Below are 27,059 nucleotides of genomic sequence, written 5' to 3'. Positions count from 1 at the left end.
ACATCCCTTTATAAGTAACTTTAGAAGCAGCTTGGTAAAATAAAAAGAAATCCTAGAAATACCCTATTCTGTAAAATGTGAAATTACAGGCAGATAATGTTATAGATATATATATATATATATATATATATATATATATATATATATATATATATATATATCATATACATAATTCTGGCTACATTATATATATGTAGTCATATAGCTAAAATTGTATTTATTCTTTTCTTATCTGTAAAGTATGTTTTACCAAGTAAATTTCTTTCCCAATGACTTCCATTCTTATTAAACATAAAGTAGACATTGCTTCCCCACTCAGCTGGTCTGTCTCACTCTTTACCAGTCTCAGACAAATAATTCAGTGAGTATTTACTCAGTTTCTACCCTTAACAGGGAACACACAGAGAACAGTGGCTCCAACTAACCTCATTTACATGACAGGATCAATTTCCTTAACTGTTCAATTGATCAAGTTTATATTGGTACATAATTATTTCCTATCACTAGAGACAATTAAGATGCGATGAGTTTCTAGGAAAAAATATGCTATAAGTAATTGGCTAAATGTAAATGCCATATTATTTATTTATACAAAACTTATCATAACTCATGTATTACTATGGTATTACCTTAATATTGACTCTAGAGACCACACTGAATGGTCTTTTACTGTCTCATCTCAACCCAAAACCAAAACAGCAAATATGTGTCCTGTAATTACATTGTTTAACAGGAAAAAATGGTCAAAAAATTATAGCTACAGTTTGGTTATACCTTTGTAAGAAAAATCTGCAAAGGAAAAAGAGAAAAAGCTAAAGAGGCAATGGAGATTCTGTTAATATAATGGAATTGCACTTTTCTTTTAACTCATTTTCCAATGGCTTTCTTATTGACCATACTATTTTTACAATCAAATGTTAAAGTTTTAAAACTATAAAAATTGGGCTACATATTAAATTATATGTGTTTTCATTTATATACATATCAAAAAGAAACTGACAACAAAGCATTTAATTCAGATTTTAATTCTCATGAAATTCACCCTATAAAGATTTCTCCAAGAAATATGAGATCCTTCAAAGTACACCTCTGTTTTGTACTATAGGATAGATTCCCCAGTATGAAAAATCATAAAACTATGGTTACATATTGCACACCAACATTAAACTTAAGTACTATATAAAAGTCTATGATATTGACAAGTGATTCTGACTTTATTTCATAGTTTTTATCTAAAGGAATTTCAAAAAGATACGTATTTTGTTTTCCTCACATGCTCCCTTTTCTCGCTAAAAGAAAATTAACGGGCAGTTGAGGACATATATAATTCTATGATTCACTGATCACATATTCAAAGACACCTACAGAATTAATCTATAGGATAGATATTTCTATACCACATTTATCACACTATTTTTTATTGGGGGGGTGCTGAACTCAGGGCTTCCCACTTGCTCAGCAAGCACTCTATCACCTGAGCCATGCCTCCAGTCCTATCAGATTATTTTAAATGGTGTCTTGACCTTAGAATTCAATATAGAAGCAATTGCCATGAACTAAATCAGAATATTACAGATGAAGATATTCCATTACAAAGACTTGAATGATTTTGTTTAGATTGTCAATGGTCGACTCATCCAAATTCTCTTCATTGTCATCCATGGTATGCCAAACTTCAGGGAAAGGAGATGCTATCAGATGCAGAACTGGAACACCTGATGGAAAAGAATTGATTTGTAATTCAGTGCATGATTCCAGTGAGTAAACTAGAAAGTGACATTCTACAAGCAGAGGGAGCTCTGTACCACATAAAGATACCTGATGATTCATCCATCATCTCTTGTGCACTTCCTTATATCTTACCCTTGTACTTCAAAAGCATTAGTTTATTAAACAAATATTAACTAATTCAGTAAATAATCATAAGGTACCTACTACTTACCAGTTCTGGTTCTCAGAGTTGAAATTTCATTAGTGAAAAGACAACCTCTCCCCATATGGGGTTTATATTTCAGTGAAAAAAGAAGCAAGTTAACACTTATAAAACATAATTTTAGGAACTGATAAAGTTTATTAAGAATAATAAAACAAGGCAAGGGAATAAAAATGAAGGGGGAGCAGCAGGTCTAAGAATGGGGGGAGTTATTTAAAGTCAGGGAAGGCCTCTTTGAGAAGCTAATATTTAAATAGGGACACACATCAAAGGGAAAGCAAACTATGCAAAGATCTTGGGATGACCGTTGCTGGGAGCAAGAATAAAAGTCCTGAGGCAGGTAGGTATGTGTGCATGTCCTGCTTGGAGAACAGTAAGATGGTGTGGCTAAATTAAAACAAAAGTTGTAAAGAGAGGTGGAGGTGATACTGAGGAAGGAGAACAAAGTCAGAAAGAAAGGAAGTTTTGTAGGCCATGGTAAACATTACATCTTATTCTATAAGATGGCAAATGACTAGAGCTTTAAAACAGCAAGTAGCACAATCTTGATTTACATTTTTAAAAGATAACTGCAGTTCCTAGGGAAAGAATAGAGAAGCGAGAGTAAACTCTGGAATAGAAGAGTCAAGTCCCTGCATTGATTCAGACTCATCATCTTGACACAGGATATTGCTTTCTTATTGACCAGACAGACAGAGCTATACAGAGGAAAGAATATAACTCCATGAAAAGGAAGACAGGATTGCCAGTGGGATGTGGATTTTCATAAATATTCTACATGTAAGAAAAATTAAAGGTGCCCTCAAGGCTTGGAATGATTTTCATGACAAAATAGAAGCCTTGAAATGATATGACAGATGGTCTAGTTAATCAATTAATTAAATTTAATGGTTCCTGGCTCTTTTATGTTGTTACAAATCAGGGGAAATCGGAATTACTAAGGCCAAGTACTGCATATCAATATTCAACTTAGATGCCAACTGGAAAACCTAAAAACGAATGTGTGTGAAAGATATAGATGTGGAACATGGAGAAAGGACACCTCCCAGGAGTCTGACCTGAACAACTGGATAAATACAGATCATTTACTTCAGGTAAGGTTGGGAAAGGAGCATTTATTTTCAAGCCAATCATTCCTCCATATCAATGAACAATAGTGTGGGTGCTATCATTTCATTTGATAACCTGGAGAGGTCTATTAAGGGATGTTAAAGTATTACATGTTGCATCTGAATCATTCCTGGTGTCAATCAAGACCAGATGAGGAGTGTACAGACATCTTCCTTCTCAGTTAATTTGGCTTACACATCTAGCTTCTATCTGATAGGCACATAATCAGAAGACACATATTGGTCATGGCTTATTTATAGCAAAATATGCATACTTTTTTTTAAAGATAGGTTCTCATTCAATTAATTTTATTGTCTAATTTTAGATCATTTGAAACATTTTTAGATAGGTTAAATTATTAACAAGTAAGTTTAGTGCAGTCAATATTAAAGGGGGGGTGGTCTTAGTGATTCAAAGTGTACCAGTTTTTGTTAATGTTTAATTTGCTTCTCAAATGTATGCAATAGTTAGAGACCTAGAAAATTTCACCGCTAGAGAAAGCTATGTTATGACACCAGCAAGCTAAATAAGGTTCAGGAATAAGCCATGGCTGATGAGCCATGTAAGAGTGGATAAATAATATATAGTCTTGAAAATTCAAAATGCACATAAAATATAAAAAAATATAATAGATAAAAATGCACATGGATAGACACACACACAATTACCTTTTCTTAAAAATGGGATATGGTCATCCTGAATAATATTTCCATAACCAAAATTCTGGAAATACCTCCTCTCCATAGAGTGATCCTTGAGCAAACCCAACTCGTGAAGTTCACGTTCTGCAAATGACAATTAGATAACAGATGAACCTCCATTTTTATTGATCAAGGCTCAGAACGCATCTTTATTTAAGGAGTTTGAAATCTTATCACATGTAGCCATTACTTTTAATAATGGCAGAGAACAGGGTCACATCCATTATAATAAACGTCTGGGCTGACCTTGGGTATGTACAGCTGGATTAGGAAGAGGCTCTAGCCTTATAAGTGAGAACCTCCTTAGAGGTAGAAACTCAACAGAACAGATTGAGATTAAGAAAATCAGAGGAAAAGGGTTTGGGAAAATTCAGGTATAGGTGATTACAGGTCTAGATAGTGCATGAATAATGCCTAAAGAGGATATCTGGGGCTTAACAGCAGACTAGGTTGACATATATCAAGTGACCACTCTACAGGAGTATCTTTTGTGACCTATGTCAGTGAGTCCCAAGATGTGCCCCCTAACCAGAAGCATCAGCATCACATGGGAACTACCTGGAAATACAGGTTATCTGGTTCCACTTTGACTTACTGAATCAGACTTTCTGGGGTGGAGCCCAGCAAATCTGTGTTATAATAAGCCCTCCTGGAAATTCTGATGCAGACTAAAGTTTGAGGACCACTATCTGCATCCCATCACTCATGTCATCTTGAACAGATAACCCATGTGTTACATATAATTTATGTGCTGCATACTACAAGATGACAAGAGGTCACAAGGAGACTATAAAACAAGTAAGTGAAACTTCCTAGGATAGCTGTTTATTTTTTTAATTGCTAAATTTAGAGGGTAAAATGAGGCCAACTAGGAAGCAACCATGTGTAACAGGATTTTAGGAACATTGAGAAAGCCCTAAAAAACAATGTTCCTCTCTGTTTATTGATATCTTTACCATAGTATATAATTTTTCCTTTTATACTTAGAGATATAGTTTGAAGTATAAATGCACTGAGGAAAGGCAGCACAAATCTGCAATAAGGTATACATTATTGATAGCAGTTTATTCTGGTATCAGAAATAAGAAAAATACACAAAATCCTTGAAAAAAGTTTAATTTCTAGAGGCTTTTAGGATGCTGCAAGGAAGAAACCCAAGGAATTTATATTAATAATACCATGTAGCAATTCTTTTAAACTAAGAATTGAAATTTGCTGAAGATAAGCACCTAAGGTTTGGGTAGAAGTCGCTCTCATACCATTCTGGGTCTGTCTTGGCAAATACTTGACTATAGCAAAGGTGAGAGCTAAGATGGCAGTGCTTTCCCACTGCTTGGAATAATACAATTCTGCACTGGAGGCATGGCTCAAACAACAGAGTGCCTGCCTAGCAAGACCAAATCCTTGAGTTCAAACCCACTACCACCATCAAAAAAAAAAAGGACGAAGTAATACAATTCTATCTTGCTCCATGAAATCTGCTTTTCTCATAGTGAATTTCTAGTTGATCAACATGCTTTGCTGGGTAAAGTTTTCTCTAGAAATGCATTCCATATGTTTCAAACAGGAGTCTGGGAAAAATATTTTCAAACCATTCCTAAGAATATCAGACTGCAAAATGTAGTATTTTATATTTCATTTCAAACTACAGTTTCATACAGGAAAATAAACTGGACCTGCTAAAAGATATGAATAGGAATAATAAACTAATCTATAGAGCAAGAAAAATACCAATATATGACATACTTAAATCATAAATTTTTAATTTTAAAATGAAGTACTTATTAGTAGGAAGAAATTACATTTTACCCTTTAGTAACTGTATTGCTTACCAATTACTTCAAGTCTATCAAACCATCTGGCAGAGTTTGGGAAAAAATTTGGAAATGTTGGGTTTCGAGCTCCAATTAAATCCAATAAGACCAATAAGTCCTACAGGAGAAAAATATTGTTTAATCATAGTCACCAAAGCACATTTCACATTGATCAACACAGAAAAAACAAACGTTAAAACGAAATACATTTTAGTAGTTGACAATAATACTGGGAGCTGTATAAATGAAAACAAATTTTAATAATCTTGTATGATAATTACTTAGGAGAATTTTTTAAATCTCACTTATGCAATGTGTACAAATGACAAAGTGTTGATTCTTTGCATACGTACCCCCAAATACCACTAATTTATAAGTTAGAAATGGAAATTTGGACACATATTTTATAGATTTAAAAAGGACACATTTACTTTATTTTCAGATGGGTGTCCAAGCCTGTCTGACTTTGTTCCTTTCTAATTGTCATTTTATCCTTAATTGTAATAATACAACAGCCTACAGGAAAGCACTTGGATAGTAACTACTCATCAGCAACATGTAAGAAGAATTCCTTGCAAGGAATAATATGATATTGTATCTCTGGATCTCCATTTTGTTGTGCATCAAACCAGAAACAAACTCGCTAATCAATAAAGGTCCACTCTGGTTATAAGCCTCTATTAATTAAACAAGTGTTCCTTAATGAGTCATAAAACATCAGCGGGCTTGAAGACTATCTTCTATTTTAAGACTTCCTGATTTTATATAAGTGAAATAATTTGTGGGTAAACATGAATAGATCCTGACACATAGTAGATAAATATTTTCAGATTCTGTGATTGCAAAGATACACAATGTATAGTCTCGTGAGTAATAATTACATGTATTCATTGTTAAAAAAATAGGCTTGTTTGAAATAGGAACATATTCAGAAGGTTGGAAAAGCAACTAATCTGTTTCGGCGGGGGGAAATGGTGTATTTCATCACTGTGGATTCAAATGTCTGAACTGATAAGTAACTTTGTTCCTACTACTGAACAACCACCCTCTCCTTCTCTAAACCCTTTTCAGCCTTGGGCACAAGCAAATGAATGAAGTACTGGCCATATCCCCTGACCCAGGATAAGCAGCCAATGGACACAGGGGTGTTGGGGGAGGCAATTCCAATATGAGGTGCCTTTGATAAAGTCATATGGGTATTTGACTCATAGGGCAAAGGAGAGGGATGAGTGGAGAAAGAGTGGAGGTTAGGAATAGGTTATCTGTTTACAAATGGAGTGAGGGTCAGGGATAGATGAAGAATGCTGAGAAGAACGAAGTCTCAAGGGCAGCAAAAGGTTCTAAGCTAGGGTTAGTGAGGACTTAGGGACTGAGTAAAGATAAAACATGGGGAGAAAGTTAAAGTCAGGAAAGGTTCACTGGTAAATTGAGAGATTAGTGCTAAGTGTGAACCTAGGAACAGGGATGAAGGTGAAGCTGTAAGCAGTAAGATTTTAAGGCAGCATCAGAATGTCACTACTGCATGTTAAAACTACCACATGAAACCAAAACATCAAAATGTCATACATACAACAGAGTCACCATAATGCTTTAGAGGCACTGAGGGACTTCCTCTCTCCTATCCCCATTCTTACTCCACTTCCCAGGATCCCTGCCTCCCCTGCCTATATGAAGACTTTAAGAAAGGATCGATTCTTTCCACCTCCGTACAGCACTTGGGGAAAGTGCTCCCATTGTACCAAACTGAATCTCATGGTTCCTTAATCCTATGTCACATCATTTTAATTAAACTCATCCACACATGACTCCTAACCCAGATCATTCTTTCTAGCTCTGGGATTCCTCAAAAACCCAGTGCCTGCCAAGGAATGTTCTGTTATAAACACTGCTCTGAGAATTTCATGGCACTCTTAGGTCTTAACTTGGCTTTAGCAGCCTTTTCTCTGGAGGCACAGCTTGCACTGTGGAGCCATGGAAATTCCTCAGACTAACCATGCCATGCACTTGGTTGGTGCCTCTTGCTCCTGGTGGATGTGGGGTGGATGCCATCTTCATAGCTAAGTGTCGAGATCCGTACAGGGAATCCTGAGGAGACCAGTGAAGAAAAGCCTCTTCTCCATCAAAGAAAATTAACTGCAGGGAGAGATCTGGCTTGGAGTCTGAGATGTCCTGGTAAAAAGAACAACAAAAAAAAGAGTAAAAATGCTCTGGTGATTAAAAAAAAAAGTACTTTTTTCCTATTAACTGGGCAAAAATGATAGATGTACCATAAAAAAAGGAAGATTGCAAAGCAAGTAAAACTATGCCAAAATTCATTTCATACCACTTCCTCTCTAAAAATCATCAAGCCTCCCACAATCCTCACCCATCTAAATCTCACCTTCTCCCACTCCCTCTCAAAATAGATGCCTGCTATTTGTTCTCACTCCCTAGAGAATTTTGAAACTATGGAAGGGTTGTGATGAACACTGTAACCTACCACTCAGTTCCCCTGCAGGAGGGTGCATTGTCCCAGCTGCTGAGAGAGCTGTCAGCCACTTCCAGGATTGCCTCTACAAGCCGCTGTTGGGAGTGACTTCCATCCCATAACCTGCCACACAGACACTGGGGCCTCTCTAAAGACCACTGCACCTCCAGAGTTCCTCAGAACTTGGCTGAGGCTACTGCTGAACCGGCAGTGCAGCCTGGCTCCTTCTGCCTAATCCCATTTCTTTCCTCTCCCAGTTACTAGTGTTGATCTAAGGCCACTCCCTACTGAATGACCTGAATGTCCCACATCAGATGATGCTCTCCATCAGAATGTGACTCCTGGGAAACTCAACTTGAATTAACTGCACTTCTTTCTTATCTCACTTTATTTATGTCTGAAATTTTTAATTGAACCTGGGTTCTAGAATCTGCCTTAGGAATGCTATGGGGACACAATCCTTTTAAGAGTCTACCTTTCAGTTGGGTTAGAAGAGATAAAACAAATACATGCTCATGGCAAAATATGTCAAGAGTCACAGGTGTAACATAAGTCCTATGGAAGCTGGATAGAATGAGAGGCAGAAACCTTGGGGTATCTTGAAAGCTTTAAGAAAGACTGAGATAGAAAATAGGACTCTGATCACTTCTGCCCTTTCCACTGTCTGGCAAGTACTCTTACCTTTTAGATAATTTCAGCTGGTACTCTAGATCCCCACAAGATTGCTGGAATCCCTAGTCTATCAAATCTTTCACCTTTTCTCAGTCCTTCAGCCCATAGCGTGCTCACTTCACTTGGTATTCAGCTTAAATTCCAGGCAATCATTCTCACTCCCTTGCCTCCCTGATTGATCAAATCCTCATGACCAAACCAGAACGTGAAGTTCATCTCTCTACCCACTTTGTGCCTACACTCATGGAGCTGAACCTGGCTAAAGAAAATGCACAACCACACTGTTTGGTCTTGCTTTAAAATTCATGACCACAACCTCGAGATGGCCTTTCATGTTAACTGGCAGTCATAGTGCATTTTCTGGGCCTATTCACCCTCAAACTCTTTTAGAACTTCAAATTTCTCCTCTTCCAAACCTGCACTCCCAAATGAGGACTTGACACTTCTTGCCATGCTCGTTGAATGCTAGTCTTTCCACACCTGCACTAAATCCCGTCTCATGGCATCTGCTCAAGGACAGTGTTCTAGAAAATACAATTTCTTTTCTACATCATCAATTTTCTTATCTCTGCTGGATAATTCCTATCGGCCAACAAACATGCTATTGCTTCTTTCCTCTTAAAACATTTGACCTGCTAGGGGTGTGACTCACATGGTAGAGTGCCTGCCTAGCAAGAACAAAGCCCTAAGTTCAAATCCCAGTGCTGCCAAAAATACAAAAGACAAATAAAATATTTGACCCCACTCTCTTCACCAGCTACTGCCCTATTTTTTAATCTCACTTATAGAAAAATTCCTTGAGCTGGGCACCAGTGATTCATGCCTATAACCCTAGCTACTTAGGAAGCTCAGAACTGGAGGATCACAAATCCAGACAAATAGTTCTCGAGACCCCCATCTCCAAAATAACAAGAGCAAAATGGACTGGAGGTTTGGCTTAAGCAGTAGAAGCCCTTAAGAACTTTGCAAGTATAAAGCCCTGAGTTCAAATCCCAGTTCCACTAAAAAAGAAAAACTCCTTGAAAGAGTTGTCTGTTCACACTGTCTCCAAATCCTATTTTTAAAACCTATCCGAATCAGGCTTTACCACCTCCATCTACTGAAAATGCTCTTGTCAAGGTCACCTTTGACCTTGATACTGGGAAGTCTGAAGATCAACTCTCAGTCTTCATCTTTCTTCACTTATTGGCAGCATTCGACATATTTGATTACTCCCTCCTGAATCTGCTTTCTTCACTTGGCACCTAGGATAGCATGTTCCTCACAGCTCAGTCAGCACTGATTGTGCCTTTCATCTCTCTTCTGTCTTAATGCCAGACTACCCCAGGGCTTTCTCTTTGGTTCTCTTCTCTTCTTTGTTGATATCTACTCCTTTGATATCTGTTTCGAGTCTTCAACTAATATATATGTATGTGCAGACACCCACACACATGCAGACACACACACACACACACACTAGTTCCAAAACATGTATCTCCAGCCCCCACCTCAGTTCAGATATCCAAACCTGTATATTCAATTGCCAAATGAACATCTATCTTCCTGATGTCTGTTTAATAGACATCTCAAATATTAAGTGTTAAAACTCTACTGATGTCCCTCCTGAAACCTTCCTTATCAATGGTCTTCCCCAAGTAAATTAATGGCAACATCACTCTTGCAGTTACTCAGACCAAAAACCATTGGCTGTCTCCTCCTCAACTACTTCTCTCTCTGTCTCTCTCTCTCTCTCTCTCTCTCTCTCTCTCTCTCTCTCTCTATCTCTCTCTCCACACACACACACACACACACACGCACACGCACACGCACACGCACACGCACACACACACACATCAATCTAGCTCATCCCCCTCTACAAACCTATTTCACACCTTTCCTCACCACATGCCTCCCTTTTGCATTTGCTTCTCTTTTTTTAGCTGAATATGTGGTCGAACTTTCCATATTCTTTTGTTCCTCATGTTTCCGGTTTTGTTTACATGGATGCCTCTCCTACAGCCCTCTCTCTCTGCTCACTCCAGCCTGAGCCAGCTGCTCACTTGGCCTCCTGCCCACCTGTGATCTCAGGTCTTCCTTCACCATCACCCTAGGGACTCCCTGTGCTCTTCTACCTGGGATCCCCCGTGACCAAAACCCCATAACTTTGTATTCCTTGATTTTTCCTGGATTTTGCTGGAGCATACGTAAGTAACTTCTAAAAATAAAGTGCATGAAGTAAAAGTTATTGACACTTAAAGCATCTGAAAACATTGTCATCCTATTCTCATATTTGATTTGGCTGTTCATGAGGATTCCAGGTTACAAACTATTGTTATTTAAAATATTTAAGGTACAATTTCAGTGTTTTCTAGCTTCCAGCATTTCTTTGGAGTAATATAACACTGTTCTCTTTACTTGGTACTTTGTACATGACTAATTACAATTCTTGAACGATCCTCTAGAATCTATCAGCATCTCTTGTTTGTTTTTGTTCCTCTTTCTAGAAAAGATATTTCTTCTACCTTAGAATCCAATTCTCTTACTGATTTTTTTTATTTTGGAAACAGTATTTTTAATTTCTAATTTCCAAGACCTCTTTTTCCTTTCATGATTGTTCTGTTATTGAACATTTTTTTTTCATGGCTGTAACTTCTCCTCTTATCTCTCTAAGGATATTTAAAAAATAGTGTCCAGTTATCTTTTGCTTCTTGTACCACTCTATTTCTCCGACTTCATTTTTCAATTTGTATTATTTGTTTGCTTTCCTTCTTTCATGATGGAGACTGTTCTCCAATGTCTGGTCATCCTCTGTGTTTGCTCATACTAAAGAACGAGGTAGAAAAATGCTAGGTGGAGACACAAGTGGTTGGTTTTGCTGCTGGGATTACAGATATATACTATCATACCTAGCTTGTTTTGTCAAAACCGGTCTCACTAACTTTTTGCTTGGGCTGGCCTTGAACTGCAACCCTCTCCATTTCCACTTCCCAAGTAGCTAGGATTACAGACATGCACCACCATGCCTGGCCCCCTTACACAGATTTATAAACACTCTTCATGCCAGCTCCCTGCCTTCCCTCTGAGTTTTTGAAGGATTTTTTCAGGAGACCCGCTGGCCTCTTCCATTCCCCCCACCCTTTACCAGGGAATATGACTTTTCTCCTCTCTGATATCTCACTTGCTGTCTCCATTCACCTCTGTCTCCATATTGTGGCTCCCATTAACACATGTGCCCTAGTTTCTTCAAAGATAGAGTTTTCCTGATTGTTTAAAGGTGATCTCATTAAAAAGAAAAAAATATGTTTAGCATCTGAAAACTAAGCTATTTTTGTGTGCTAAGAGTTTTATCTTATATTGGTTATATTAGATCATAAGAAAAAGACAGTTCATTTCACTTTGAGCCCCTCATCACTTCTGAGAGCAATGAGCAGAGGACATATCTGTGCGACACAGGGCATTCAGGGTTTAATAAGCATTAAGGAGTTAAACAGACTTCTTCACTGGCAAAGATACAAAGTGCACACTTCAGCGGAGACATTCTAAGCTGCCAGTTTAAAGACCTTTTATTATTCCCAAAGGTCTACCTCCAAATCAAGCGGTATAATCACAGAACATGAAGACAGAATGAGACTTTGTGACCAGAGCATTCTGCCAATGGACAAGGCAGAGACAAAAATAAGTAGTTTTCATCTTCTACAAAGCTTGAAGTTTCGGGGTGCCTCACTAACATTTCTACAGCTGGTTGACTCCAATAAACAGTACAATTATTTATTTGCATTCTGTCCTCTGAGCATCAGTTTGGTTAGACAGAAGTGGACTGATGTGGACAATGGTCCTGAGTTCCACAGGCAACCTGCTCTTTTATTCTTCTTTTCAGCATTGTCAGGAAAAAACCCACAGCTTCAATTCCTAGTAGGCTTAGACCTTGAACTTGGAAGAATCTGCGTGGCATGACTTGTGAAGGTCTTTGTGACAATATTATAAATGTCTAGTTATCAGGGTTCACATAGTCAATAAGTTATCTGCAGTCTTTCACAATTCAAGGCTAGCTAATGTCACAGTACTAAAGTGTAACAAACCACCCCAACTCAGTGGCTTAAAACAATTGTGCATGCTCCTGAGATACACAACCTCTGTGAATCAACTGGGAAACAGCAGGCCTGGGCTGGATTTGGCTGGAGCGGCTCTGTCTCACTCTGCAGTCAGTGAAGTTGGCTCTGTTCCACATGTGCCTTATCTTCCTGCTGAGACTGGCAGGCCAGCCAGGGCATGCCCAGCTCATGGTGATGGCAAAAACACAATACATCAAGCCCAATTCCAGCTCACATCACGTCTACGGTCATCCCATTGACCACAGCAAGTAAAATTACCAAGTCCAGAGTCACAGCAAAGTTGCAAGGTAAAAGATGTGGATATATAATTATAGTCCAAATACTGGAGATTGCAATGGGAAGGGTTGCCAAGAGTTAGAACAATAATCCAGATCCTCTCTAATCCTCTCCTACCACCATCTGCCCAATCCATGATAGCTAAAGAACTTAAAATAAGTCTACTACAAATTTAGTTAAAATCTAAAAGGAAGAATAAATCTGGTACTCCCCAAGTTTGCATTCAAAAACAGCCCTTTTTTTTTTTTTAATTCTCCACACCACCACTTACTGCTAGCACAAAAGATAATTAAGAGAATGTGTTTGTTAACTCAAATTTAAAGAGGATCTCCACCCAATAATTCATTCAGCCATTTTTTATTCCTGGCCATCAAAAGCTATATGGAAGAAAAAAAGAAAGCAGTTCAACAAGAGAAAATACACCAGCTACACAAAACTGTACCTTTAAGTCATACTTCACTTCATTTCATGTCCTTATTCTAGAAATGCAAATATGAAAAATTTAAGATTAGCTTCTGAACTCCCTCACCCAATTGCGGGAGAAGGGTACAAGTTAGAAGCAGGGCAGGGCAGGGGACAAAGGCATCATAGAAGTTTCAGAAAACAAAAACAAAACAGAAAACCAGCAAAAAAGATATTGAGAGGGTATAAACAATTCTTGCTTTCTTCAAGTTGAGCATATCCAACAAAAATAGAACCAAATATCTCTATTACTTCCATTACAAGATAAACCTTTTATTTTTTTACCTCTATTATATCAAAGGCTGGACCCTTCATTTTGCTGGGGAGGGGAGAATGCATTTGTTGCCTGTGAACAAAGGGCTTTGTTTTTGCTTTGTTATGTTTACTTGGTTATGTGTGGTATCAGAACAAAAGGTCTTCGTCTAGTTTAGCACTTTTTTCCAATATACCCTTAAGAACACAGAGACTGAAATAACATCTGAGAGTCCCAAGTGTTTTGAGCTGAGAGCATAACAAAAGCTTTGCTATGCTACATAAAATTGAGCCGAGATTCACAGATACTAACAATAATGCATTTCTGCTTTGTGCTTTTCATCTTGATATGTCTGAATTACCCACTTTCTACTTTCCTGCAGCTCCCTGCCCCCAACTCAAGAGCCACCATCTCTCAGTTCAAAAGGTTATTATGTTTCAGGGCTGTGTAAACAAGAAGAAATAACACAGTTCATTATAAAACATAATCCTAATACTTTGGCCTACACCAGCCTTTCTCCTTCTTATTAGAAAGGAAAGGTTACATTTACTTTAATATATATTCAAGGCTGAGAAATCAGGTGTCAATTAACGAATGCACTGTCACGTAGCTTAGATTTATTCCCAAGGTGGACATTTCAAATCATGTAATTGTCCAATTAATATTCCTGCAACTTCTTATTTTGCAACAAATTACAAACACTTACTCAAAGTTCTTGATTTCCAAATGGCCTTCTCATTCCCACAAAGATTCTAGAATTCACTTTGAGTTAATGCTAATGTATTTTATCCTCTGAGTCAACAAAAAGGAAGCAGATACCTTCAAGGAAAGGAGTTGCTTGTCTAAGGCACGAGCAAGTTCCAACATCATTGCACAAGGAACGGCTGAATCAGTGGCTCCCACAAACACCCTGCTGTCCCAATGAGGAAAATACTTGGAGTCGTAGTGGCAGGCGAGGACCAAGTGTCGTTTAGCAGTGGGGTTGAGGGTGCTGATGATATTTGAGAAAGACCGGTATCCATAGGGCGTCTTACTTACGAAGGTGTCTACTTCTAAGACCCAGGCAGCCTGAAGTCTCTGAATTCGCTGCATGATATGCTGATCAAAACAAAAAACAAAAGATCAGATATAAACAAATGATTTTCATTTGTCAACTATGTTTCTATTTTTCTTTTTTTTGAGACAAGGTCTTGTTATGTACCTCAGGCTGACCTGGAACTCTCTATATAGCCCAGGCTGGCCTTGTATCTTTCTATCTCAGTCTCCCAAGTCTGAAATTTCAGGTGTGCACCACCATTCCCTGCCTTGTGTTTCTAAAATTTTATGTGTTGTCTTTCAAGTTACGATTACAATACATGTGCATTAATACACACGTGTGGAAATACAATTAAACCCATTTGTACAATTAATTTATGTTACAAAAAAGATTACATGTTTATTATACTTAGTAATAATATTGCTATTATTATTGTAAATAATAGTAATTTTCTTATTTAATGGAAAAGCAAATGTTCTCCCTCTCTCCAACCTTCCTCGTACCAACCAATCCCAGCCAATTGTCAATGTTAACCAATGTTAACACTTTGATGTAGATCTTCCCATTTTACTTACACAAATAGATACTAGCATACAGGCACATATATTTGGCAGAGGAGCACGTGTGTTTTAGGAAAAGATTCCTACTTTATATATTACTATGCCCCTTGCTTTTCTCACTTAATTATATATCATGAACATATCTACAAGTCAGGAGACAGAGATCCAGTTCAGTAACATTTTTGAATATTTAATTTTAATACTTTTTCAGTATTTCTAAGAGACTAAGAAGGCATGTTTAAAAAATCAAATAGATCAGACCTATAAGTCTCTAAGCTTTTCAAAGGTAAGAATTGCAAACAGTAGCTCTTTTGCACCAAATGCATAGCATATGCCCCAAGTCACACAAATATTTCATATGTGCTGAATGATAACAGAAGATACTAACACCTACATGCTAAGGATAGTGAAGAAAGATCCCATGATGAGGGGCTGGATGGGAGATAGTTATACTCTCTGCTCACTCCAAGAATCATTAAGAAACTCTGATCCATACTACATATCAAGAAGCTTTCCCTCTGTACCCAAGACAGGTCAAAATCCACTGCTAATGCTGGTAAAAATGAGAAAAGCTCTCTTTCTGCTCTTTCCTGGCCACCTTAGTGGAGAAAGGACCACAGCTTCCTTAAGAACCTAATATCCATGGTTTGAGAAGTTATGGGTGAGTTCAGTGCTGTTTTATCTGTACTTTCCCATCCTTATTTTCCCTTGACCTAATTTTCTACACTAGACTCCCCTTCCCCCCAATATCATGTACGTCTTTGCAAGTTGCCTTAAATTACTTCTTAAAAACTCAAACCACAAACTAGGCATCAAAATAACTGACAATTATTTTGATGCCTAGTGCCAGGGATGGAACTTGAGATGATGGACAAATTAGCTTACAATAGCTGGAAACAAATAGAAGCATTTTTTTTCCTCCCAAGGAAATACAGGATTTTCAATTCTAGCCAAGTAGCTCGTTAATGTGACATGACACATAGGCAAAAAGGGCCTTGAAAAAACTATAGCAGGAAGCCATAGTTGGGGGTGCAGACAGGACACTGATTCTACAATAATACTGAAAAAGCCAAATAAACAGCTCCTCATTCACTCCTTGCTTTTGGTAGCCTAAATAGCATTGTGAACACCATACCTCACCTTCCTTTTCTACTACAAGTTTACATATCTTTCTACATCATCAAAAGAAATGTTTCTAACCTTTCTGCAATCAGCATTCATATCTCACTTATTTTGTTATTCTCTACAATTCTTAGTACGATGCCATGCTCACAGCAGGTTATCAGTAAAAATGCATTGATTATAACAGTAAATATTGGTCGATGAATACATAAAACTATACAATAAAGAACATTAGTCATCTGTGAGAACCCATGTGCAGCTAAGATAAGCTTTTCCAAAGAATATGCAAATGAGTTATCCCTACACTTTGCAAATGATTTTTTCCATAAAAGGGGTCATCTTAAAAAAAAAAAAGCATATATTCCAGAACATCTGGTATCCAGATGATGATCTGCTCCATAAAATGGCTTCTTAACACCAATAGCAGTCTGCTGAATAAACTGGGATCTTTAAACTTGTAATCAGGTCTCTTGGCCATAATTTCTGATGTCTACATGTACCCTAACATCCACAAAACATTAGCAAAAGTCCCCAGAAGAGTTCTCCTTGAAGTAGCCTTTTTGCATTCAATATAAATATTTTTTATTTATCTTAGCAACTACAATAAACAATAAAATTGGCTGCAAAATCTAATTAGGTCACCAATACCTCTTGTGTTTTGGCTTTCAGACTCAATCTGCAACTTCCCACCACAAATTTCCAAAGGAGGCTCCATGAATCACTGCTTTTATCACTAGTGTCACCCCTAAAGTCTGAACCAGCTGGGCTTCCCTGACTCCAAGGTACAAAAGGCTGGGCCTTCCAGGCCTGATGGGAGAGGAGTGGGGAGACTCATGGCACTTACTTCCACTTCTGGGTAGAGCAGTGACAGGGGAGGGTGTCCTAGATTTACATTAGTGAATGATCCTGGGTCTAATTTAATTAAACCTAAATTCTAATTTCCAGATTCTGAGAAGCAATGACATCAGTCAACCAGGGTTGTGTGGAGGAAGCAGATTCTCCAATATTTGTACTGTCTGCAAACACACTACTGTCAGGATGCTGACCCCTGCCACTGTGAACTTTGGGTACGTTTTCTTGGATGTATCACACACAAGTCTCCCAGGCTCCAAGCTGAGCGTGCTCCACACAGGCCCCTCCACTCAGGAAGTTGGATTAAAGGTTCACCCTAGAATATACTTACCTTTCACTGAAAAAGTTCAATTTCAGCTTCTCAGACATGCTGTGCACCCCTGATTTTTTCTAGATTGCCTCTCTTGGACAAAGAGAGGACTCACACTTCTTCATGTATCTTTGTCATATTGATTTCTTATTTTTATTCCTATCTTAGGAATCACTGAAATACCCCCAAATTTAATGCCATCTAATTATTTAATAAATAATTTATTTATAAAATAAAAGATAAATTTAAATATTCTAGTAATCTAATAGGCAGCTTTGGGCTCACTGATCAAGGCCCATAAAAATGCAGGCTGTGAGATATGATTCCCCTAAACCATTCTCTTTTTCTGAAAGAGGATTCACAGCAATGCACATCTTTATTGATAACAGCAAAAGTTAATTAAGTGATTTTATATCAAATTCACAGCGTTTCAAGATTTGAGGGTCTTTTCCAATTATAACCCTATAACTCTGTGAATTATTAAACATCTGATCTAGTTCCTAGAACACTGCTGAAATGAATGGTATGAACCTCACTCTCCAACTTAGGGTCTGGGAAGATCTAGTGCTAAAGAGACTTGAGTGCACATAGCATGAAGCTGGTTCCTCCCAGCTCCTCAGTGATAGGGTGGAGAAGTCAAGCAGATTTGGGTCCAAATTACGGTCTCATCACTAGTAACATGAGCAAATGTATTAAAACCCCAACATTGAGCAAATAAATTCAGATGTCTTTTTTAATCCTTAACACTGGTATAGAAAAATAGTACCCACATGGTAGCATTGTTATAAAGACTGAGATGAAACAGTGCTCAGTAAAAGATAGCCATCACCATACTGTTCCTAAGTCTGCCTAAACATTAGAAAGAACTAAAGCCAGGAGTGGTAGCTCACATTATAATCCCAGCTACTCAAAAGGTGGAGATCAATAGGAGCTCAGGTCAAGGCCAATCTGGGGTAAAAAGTTAGTGAGACCTCATCTCAATCAATAAGCTAGGTGTGGTGGCATCTGCTTGTGATCCCAGCTACAAGGGAGGTCATAAGTAAGACGGTCATAGTCTGAGGCCAATCCTGGGTGCAAATGCAAGACCCTACCTGAAAAATAACCTACAAAAAAAGAGAAAAGAAAAAAGGAGAGGAGAGGCTGGAGGCATGGCTCAAGTGATTGAGCACCTGTCCAGCAAGCATAAGACTTTGAGGTCAAACTCTAATATCATCAAAAAAGAAAAGAAAGAATTAAAATCCTTTTAGGAACTCTGCCTTCTAACTCCTTAGGAGAAGCAGGAGCTGTTTGGATGGAAGACTTGTCTATTACCCCAATAGACATGTGGCTTTCTGGGGTACATATGAGGAGTAGAAGCATCACAGAGAGGATAGAGAGAAAGAGGACACAGTAGTGCGTACCAAGGTCTTTGGCTTAAAGGGTTGAGCAGGCAGAGTATCTCAAAGGAGGATTTGAGGGGCCAGTCTCATTCCTTCCCAAACTGCTCCTTGAAATGGGGCTAGTTTGAAAAGGCAGACAGTCATTGATAGGATTTCAGGTTTCTTAGGAAGATTGACACTGAGGAGGCAATGAGAAATTCAAGGTCTGGTTGAAGCTTATAGCTTATTCTGTCCTCTACAGAAGAGTCTTCCAAACAGCAATGGTAAAATCAATGGATCTTAAAGCCAGTTTAGGGGGTCATGCCTAACATTCTTTTTTAAAACTAGCAAAATAGAATTAACAATATGCAAGTGAATTACAGGTAACGAGGTTTTTTTTTCATAAAACTTTTGTTTCAGTTAAATATATCTGTACATTCCTGTATATAAAATGGGTGTCAGAGTCAGAGTTGAGAAGCACTGTTCTAGACAAAGTAGCTTTTCACTGACCCCAGTGGAGAAAACAATTTCCCTAAAGAGAATGAAGGCTGACAGTACAGTGACTCACTCTTGGCCTAGAACTGACAAGAAAGGATGTCAAACGCTGTTGATGTTGGGGTTTTAGGATCAAAAAAAATTGGTTAGGGGCCCGGGGTGGAGAGTTAAGGACTTAGTACCCTGTCTGATGTTGTACCCTAAATGTAAACTGATTTAGATTAACATGTATCACTTAAATCAGAATAGATATTTACTCTCAGACCTGTGATTTTCTTGGTTTCTTATAACAGTGAGTAATGACATAGCCAGTCTGAATATTAGACAACTCAGAACTTCAGCCATAATGCTCCTCATGAAAAAGCAAACTATTCAACAACTTTTAGGTTCTCACCTGTCGAGCAGCATAGCTTCCTGGGGATCCCGGATATCGTTCTATCAGCAATGGTCGTAAGTCATTTTGCCACATTTCAGAAATACTGGTGCCTTCTGCAATTTGCCGAAGAGAAGATGAATTCAAAATAGCTGGTTGGTGATGATTCTAAGGATTAAATAAAATTATTTAACTGTCTATAATTTTATAGTACATTTAAGACTTAGCCTGATACAATTGTAATTAATAGCTTTAAACTTCAAAATAAAGGAGGAACTTTAATGTCATATGAGGTAAATTAAACTCTTCAACTGTAAAATTGGTCCCTTACATCTAGAAAGTTAAAATTTTCGGCAGCTTATTTTAAAAAACAAAATTGACAGAATGCTTTCAACATGGGAATTAATATTTCACACCTGTGTAACTTTTATTAATTTCTAAACAGCTGCTTTGTAAAACTGAGATTGAAAAACAAAGTATGGATCCCTTCTCTTAAGAAAATCTAATATTCAAAAAATGGTTGTCAACAACAAAACGATGTATTTTGTTACCACAATTTGTTTTATATAAGGCAGTATGGTGTTACCGAATGACCATTGTTAGAGGGTCAGGGAAGTTGACTTTGAAGCTCTAGCTGCCCATGACAATGGGTGGGCCTTTTAACTTCTCATTTCCTCAGAGAAACTAATAAAGGAATCTGATCTGCATCTGCACTATCCAATATAGTAGACACTAGCCACATGTGTCCATTAAGGGCCTGAAATGTAGCTAGTCAAACAAGTTGTGCTTTTAGTGAGAGATACACACTGGATTTTGAAAACTTAATGTGAAAAAAAGTAAGCTAATAAATGCTTACATGTTGAAATAATAATTTTTTTATATTGGGTTAAACAAAATATATAATTAAAATTAATTTCACCTATTATTTTCTACTTTTTTTAATGTAGCTACTAGAAAATTTAAAATCACATATATGCATCTCATTATCTATTTCTATTGGACAGCACTGACCTAAGCGATCATTGCCATTCCTTTCAACTCAGCTTTCAATTCAGTCCCATCACTTATTAGCTGTAACTATGACCAGGTTACTTAACCTCATTCAGGCTCCATTTCCTCATCTGAAAATTGGAAGTAATAACACCTATAACCAGGGTAATTAGAACTAAATGAGCTAATATATGTACATTGCCATAGTAAATATTCAATGCATCAGTTCTATGAGTCCCTCTGTCAAACATTAGAGCTGGAAAAAACACTTAGAGGTAACGTAGAACAACCTCTCTGATTTATATCAGTGAAAACTGAGGTTCATAGAACCAGCTGGTTCTCCAATGCTGTAGGAGACTTACAGCTAAACCCTTGAAAAGGCCCTGGGCTGTGGGTTCCTGATCCAATGCTACTTCTACTCTGCCTTAGCTCTGCACTTCCAGTTTACTCCTGAATGTAGATGCTGTGCCTAGGTACACTAAGGTTCCTGTTCATTTACTGGTAATGCATTTGAAAATATATCTCCTTAATAAATTTGTCACTGTAGCTTAAATTTATTTGTATCTACAGGGCCCAAGTCCTCGTGTTACATCTCAAACAGCACTTGACAAAGAGAACTGAAGCTAGAAGGCAAAACAAGAGAAATGTGAGATGGGAACAGAAGAAAATGGAGGCAAGAGGTGGAAGACTTCTATGGTTAATTATTACTTGACCACCCAGCAGGAGCTGTCTGTCTCCCTGACTGCCTCACAAGCCCCATGTAGTGCTACTGGCTCCTGCTTGCCATGCACTAGCATCCACCCAGGCCCCAGAGCACTGTTGGGGCATTGGCGTAGGCAGTGCCTCCTGCTTCACAGTCTGGTTCCCTTTCTCTTCACCTGGTGAACTCCTGCCCACTTCAGATGGCAGTGTGGATGATTCCACTTCTTGTATATTACTTGTTTAATGTCTGTATTTCATGCAAGCCTCTCCTGAGAGCCACAAAGGGCCTGGTTCATATTGAATAGTTAGTAAATAATGGAAAATTCATCAAATATGGATTCAACAGATGAACTATTTTTCTAAAACTATCTTTGCTGAGACTGTGTTTACATAATAACAAAGCAAAAGTTTCATTTTTCCCCATCATAAATAACAGACCAGCTGAATGCACAAACAAGTAGAAAGACAGAAGAGACATGTGGCTACTGCTGCAAGAAGCCAGATAAGTGCCTGGTTCAATGTGAGTGGGTTTTGTTCTTTTTTAATTTCTGACAGTGGATGCCTCTGACAATTAGCTTGGTTGGCCCAGAACAGTCACAGTGTCAATCAAGTACTGTGTCAGCTGAGCACAGGTAGCTAACGCCTATAATCCTAGCTACTCAGGAGGCAGAGATCAGGAGGATCATGGTTTAAAGCCAGCCTCAGGCAAATAGTTCACAAGACCCTATCTCAAAAATAGCCAACACAAAAAAGGGTTGGTGGAATGTCTCAAGTGGTAGAGTGCCTGCCTAGCAAGTGTGAGGCCCTGAGTTCAAACTTCAGTACCACCAAAAAAAAAAGAAGAACTGTTGTGTCAAAAGCTATTTCACCTATTTCACCAGTAGCTCCTTTTCTATTTACTGTCCATTATTCCATCCCAGAGCCTAAGCACTCACTGTGGTCAGAGTCCTTCACTTCTTGTCCACAGTGAAATCAGGCTCTGTTCAAGTAAGTGGTTTATAGAGGCTTGAAACAGTTAAGAGACCTAAGTCAAAACAGGTGCAAAACAAACATCCATCCAGTATCTCTAACTGTAAGAGATATTGTGCCAAAGAGCTTCTTGGAGGATACAAAGTTCAGCAGACGGGCCAGTGGATACTCATGAACATAAAGCCTGACGTGCTGCAGCTCAAACTTCTGGGCTCAACCACTTCATTAGCACACTTCACTAAAGCGCCCCTTCTCTCTGTGGCAGTAACAGCCTGCAAAATCAGATACAAGCTTCCCAACCGGGAAGGGTAGAGAAGGTGAAACTACACTGTTAATTACTTAAGCTCTTATTCATTAAAGCTGTGTGTGGGAACGCATTTGATTTTCCCACTTTAAATAGCATGTGTTCAATTGCTAAGGACTCTTGCTGTCAGAACTCAATCTAATCTCCCTACATGGAGATTAGAAAATCAAGTAAGAGAACAACCCTGGGAAGAAAGAGTAGTTCAGCAGGACAGTGACTAAGGCCAAAAACATATTGAGCCCAATGGTAAATGCAAACCTCAAATTATACCAGGCTTATTCAGTTAAAAGGCATTAGACAGTTTCTCTTGGTGCAGGCGTTCTCAGAGGAATGAGGTTCTGTTACAGCCCTGGCCTTGTCTTTTCATCCAGGCAGAAAGGACAATATGTCTGCTCTGGGTGACAAGAATCTTTCAGCAAAAAACGTGTGAACCAGATATCCTGAAGCATCTCTCATATAATCACATGGTGCCAGGCCAGAGGGGTTTAGTTACATAATTTGGAGAATTGGCCCTTCTAGAGGGAGTTGAGCTTCCCAACCACTGAATTAAAGGAAGAGCATTACAGCAGGACAGTTAATTCAAGCTTCTACCCTACATGAGCATACAGCAGTCCTCAGGTTAACTCCTCTGCCAACCTCCAAATTCATCTCAGCCAGCATTTACTGCAATTCTGTGTGTCAGATGCCCCGACATTACAAATGCTGCTGGAAAGGACTTGGGAGCTGAATAAATTAATGTTTATTTTTTAAAATGCAACAGCACTTCTTAACATCAGAGCAGAGCCGGTTTTAAATGAAACAATTTAGGGTCCAATCCTAGCACCCTAATTTATTAGCTGTGTCTAAGAAGAGGTTCCTAATGTGTAAGATGGATATCATAGTACTTACTCAACAGATGGTAGAGATTCCAAAGTGACGCTTTTTTTTTCTCCCTCTATTTACATCCAGCCCAGCACTGACCTCCCTGGCCCTGTCCTAGAGACTCCATCACTGCTTCCAGGAGAATCACACAGGTGGAAGAGTGAATGGCTAAGAACTTAGAACCATGGGGCAGGCCCTAAGGAATTTAGAATACATGTGGTTCCAGCAGAAGAAGAATATGAAGTGCTAGAGATAACAGTTAAGTTTCCCAGAGCCCACCGCCCTAGAGAAGGACTCCCAGCCCCAGGCAACTCTTATGGGTGAGGTTCCTCTCTTCAAAAAATCGGCCCCACCCCTAATATGACTTGAATTTTTCTATTTCAACTTTGTTATAATGAAGGGAAGTTCTTCCAGTTATAATACACTGGCTTGCAGTTTTATAATAGGTGTTTGCATCAACCTAAATATTCAAGAAGAAGTAGTTAAATTATATCCTGATGATGATTTTGCAATCATCAAATGCTGCTTTCAATGAATTGGCTTAAGGTAATATTCATAATATACTATTAGTCAACATAGCAAAATTTAAATCTGTATCTGCAATACAAACTACAAGATGAATTATTTTAAAATAATTACAATTATTGAGCTTTATGGTAAGACAACTACTGTGCTATGTTTTACAAGGGCCTGAGATCTGTATAAGCTAGCTCTATAAATGTAAATGTGAGTGTGTGTGAAAGAGAAATAGTTAAAGCAGTTACCTCTGAAAAGTGGGATTATGAGTGATGGTAGTTCTCTTTTTATATACTTTTTTCATTTTCTGTTTCTCAAATGAGTACATGTGAACTTCATAATTGGGGGACTTACAAAAAGCCATACTTTTTAGTTTATTGGAGCTAATATCCTCTTTAAAAACACATGAAGCCCTTTCAACAGCCAGCAGTCCTTCATACCTAATGGAGGGCTGAATCACCTAATGGAGATTCCCTTTTAACAACTGGGGGATAATGCTGTACTAAAAGAATAGGCCTATACTTACTAAAAGGGATTGGGGGGCTGTAGGGTTTGGGAAACATTGTTCTCAGATTTCAAGTAACCAGATCATGGTCTCTGAACACAATCACAAACCAGGGATCATCTGCTTTTGCACGTTAAATGCCACAGAAAGAGACACACCTTTATTTCAAAACAAAGGAAAAGGGTTTCAAAATCCATGCTTTCTTTACCACGCCTCTCCTGCTGGCAGATGTGAATAGTAAGAGCACACCTTGTATGATTAAAATAGTCAAGCATCATAAAAAGCAGGAAGACATGTATCTTAGTGTGCACTGACTCATCTCCCAGGTTGCAAACTGTAGCTGGCTGCCTGGAAGACTTTATGAAGGCCTCCAAAAGGAGGGGCGTAGAAATCAGAAAATGTCAGGTTGATTGTCATTTACTTCTGCCACTGGCTTCACTTACTGAAGCCATTTGAAAGGCATTTAGTGTCCCAGTGCAACAGTGATTAGAATCTTCTTAAAATAAATACAACAGAGATTAATGCTTTAAGAGACATATCTCAGGAGTTAAAATCTCATTAGTTGAAAACAAGAATCACATCACCTCTCACTCACAAATACCCCCCCTACACCTGCCTTGGGACTTGTTCATTCTAGCAATTTCCATCTCATTTATTCCCATTCATTAGATGTGTCTTGAAAACACATTTGGGGGCTGGGGGCAAGGTTCAAGTGATAGTGCACCTCCCTAGCAACCATATGATGAAGTCTTGAGTTCAAACCCCAGTATTTCACACACACACAAAAAGATACATGTGGTGTGCTGTGTGTCACCACATTCTGGTTTTAATAGCCTCTTCCCAATGTCTGACCAGGAAAGCATTCCCAGAGAAGCAAAGGAGAGGACTTTGCTTGGGATCCAGTGTTCTTTATGGGCATCACTCCTACATAGGTAACTCTTTTTCTTACAATTAAGTGGACTGGACTTCCTTCACCCCCCACCAGGTCTCCCTGTGTAAGGGGGGAGGGAACTGTCTTGGATCCTGAAAGCTAATCTGTTTAAGCCTGATTAAGAACTGAAGTGCATGTATTCACATACACAGACACGTCACTGGGTGAGAGGGCACCTGCACCCGTGCGCCCCGCATGTCAAACGTTCCAGCAAAGACGGGCATACTGAAAGTGTTTGGAAGACCTGCTCAGTAACACTGTCAAAGTTTCTGTCCCAGGACTTGTTGCTTTCCTTAGTTTCTTTAAAAGCACACATTTTACTCCAAAACCATTAACATTTGCACGGTCCTTAGCAATGTCATGATTTCAAAACTGTTGTTCAAGAAAAGGAAGTAATTATGAATCTATTTACTTCACAGAGACTTGCACATCATTTTTATCCTAAATTCCTGCTATGAGATTTTCACTACAATTAAATGCATTTCTCTGAAAGTAGCATGTGTCCCCTTTTAACTGGAAAAGGAAAAAAAATGAAATAAAATAAAGCGGGACTCCAGTTAAGGGTCTACGTACTGGCTTAAAAAATCCAAAACAACAACCCCTGTCAGTCCTGGGAGCTTAACGCCCAGAGCGCATCCTTGGATGCAGCGGTGGGGCGCTGCGGTCACACCCCCTGGTGCGCCCCGCACTGCTGGCCTCGCGGGTCGCGAGTGGGTGGCCGCGGGCGAGACACACACTTCCTGCGTCTATCAACACCCCCATCCGAGCACAGCCGAGGGGAGGCCGGTGACATCACCCAGCCCCCTGGCGTCTGCAGCGAAGCCAGGAGGTGGCCGAAGCACCCAGGCGAGGACATTGAGCGCGGAGTCTCCGGGGCGCTGGGTAGGGACGCGGATGCCTGGGCACGGGACGCAGCCCTGGCCCGCCCCCGCCTGCCTAGGAGGGGCTGGCGGAGTCCGGGGTCCCCGCACGGGATACGACACGCAGAGGCAGCCCCTCACCTTGTCCTCGGTCCAGGCAGAGGCGCCCCGACTCACACTCCCGGCTGCCGGGGACAGGGCGGCCGTCAGCAGCAGCAGCAGGTGGAGGGTGCCCATGACGAGCCTGTCCCCGCCGCCTGCCATCTCCGCAAGGCTGTGTGGGCGCCGGTTCCCGGGGCGGCCAGCGGTCACGAGCCCGGGAACGCGCGTCCGTCGCCTTCCCCCTTCTCCACCCTTGGGTCGACTGTGCCCGCCTCCCCATCGCCTCCGGTCGCCTCCCGTGGCGTGGCGCAGGCTGCAGCTCCCCCCCTCCTCCCCCAGACTTTAGCAAAACTGTGGGGCGGGGGGGACTGCCCAGAGTGACACGAGCTTCTGAAGCCAAGGGAACAAAGCGGAGCACTTCCTTGTCTTGGAGA

General features: G+C 39.3%; 1 protein-coding gene across 1 annotated transcript; it reads right to left on the bottom strand.

Moving 5' to 3' along the window:
- Nucleotides 1–1,009: 1,009 nt before the first annotated feature.
- Nucleotides 1,010–26,893, bottom strand: Qpct (glutaminyl-peptide cyclotransferase). The gene is made up of 7 exons (XM_020167130.2): nucleotides 26,665–26,893; nucleotides 19,907–20,053; nucleotides 14,599–14,877; nucleotides 7,551–7,727; nucleotides 5,577–5,676; nucleotides 3,712–3,828; nucleotides 1,010–1,715 (listed from the first exon to the last, which is right to left on the bottom strand). The coding sequence occupies exons 1-7, from the start codon at nucleotides 26,785–26,787 to the stop codon at nucleotides 1,570–1,572; spliced, it is 1,089 nt and encodes a 362-aa protein (XP_020022719.1). The 5' UTR covers nucleotides 26,788–26,893; the 3' UTR covers nucleotides 1,010–1,569.
- Nucleotides 26,894–27,059: the final 166 nt, after the last annotated feature.

Source organism: Castor canadensis, chromosome 12 (assembly GCF_047511655.1).
Source record: "Castor canadensis chromosome 12, mCasCan1.hap1v2, whole genome shotgun sequence".
NCBI classification, from domain to species: domain Eukaryota; kingdom Metazoa; phylum Chordata; class Mammalia; order Rodentia; family Castoridae; genus Castor; species Castor canadensis.
The sequence above is the reverse complement of the archived record's forward strand: the minus strand, read 5'-3'. Positions and strand labels throughout refer to the sequence as shown.

Excerpts from the sequence above, each read along its gene's own strand:
- Qpct (XM_020167130.2), bottom strand. The coding sequence starts at position 26,787 with ATGGCAGGCGGCGGGGACAGGCTCGTCATGGGCACCCTCCACCTGCTG. Across the intron at positions 14,878-19,906 it reads GAAGCTATGCTGCTCGACAG|CATATCATGCAGCGAATTCA; the intron begins GTGAGAACCTAA and ends TGTTTTGATCAG. Across the intron at positions 1,716-3,711 it reads TATCCCATTTTTAAGAAAAG|GTGTTCCAGTTCTGCATCTG; the intron begins GTAATTGTGTGT and ends CTTTTCCATCAG.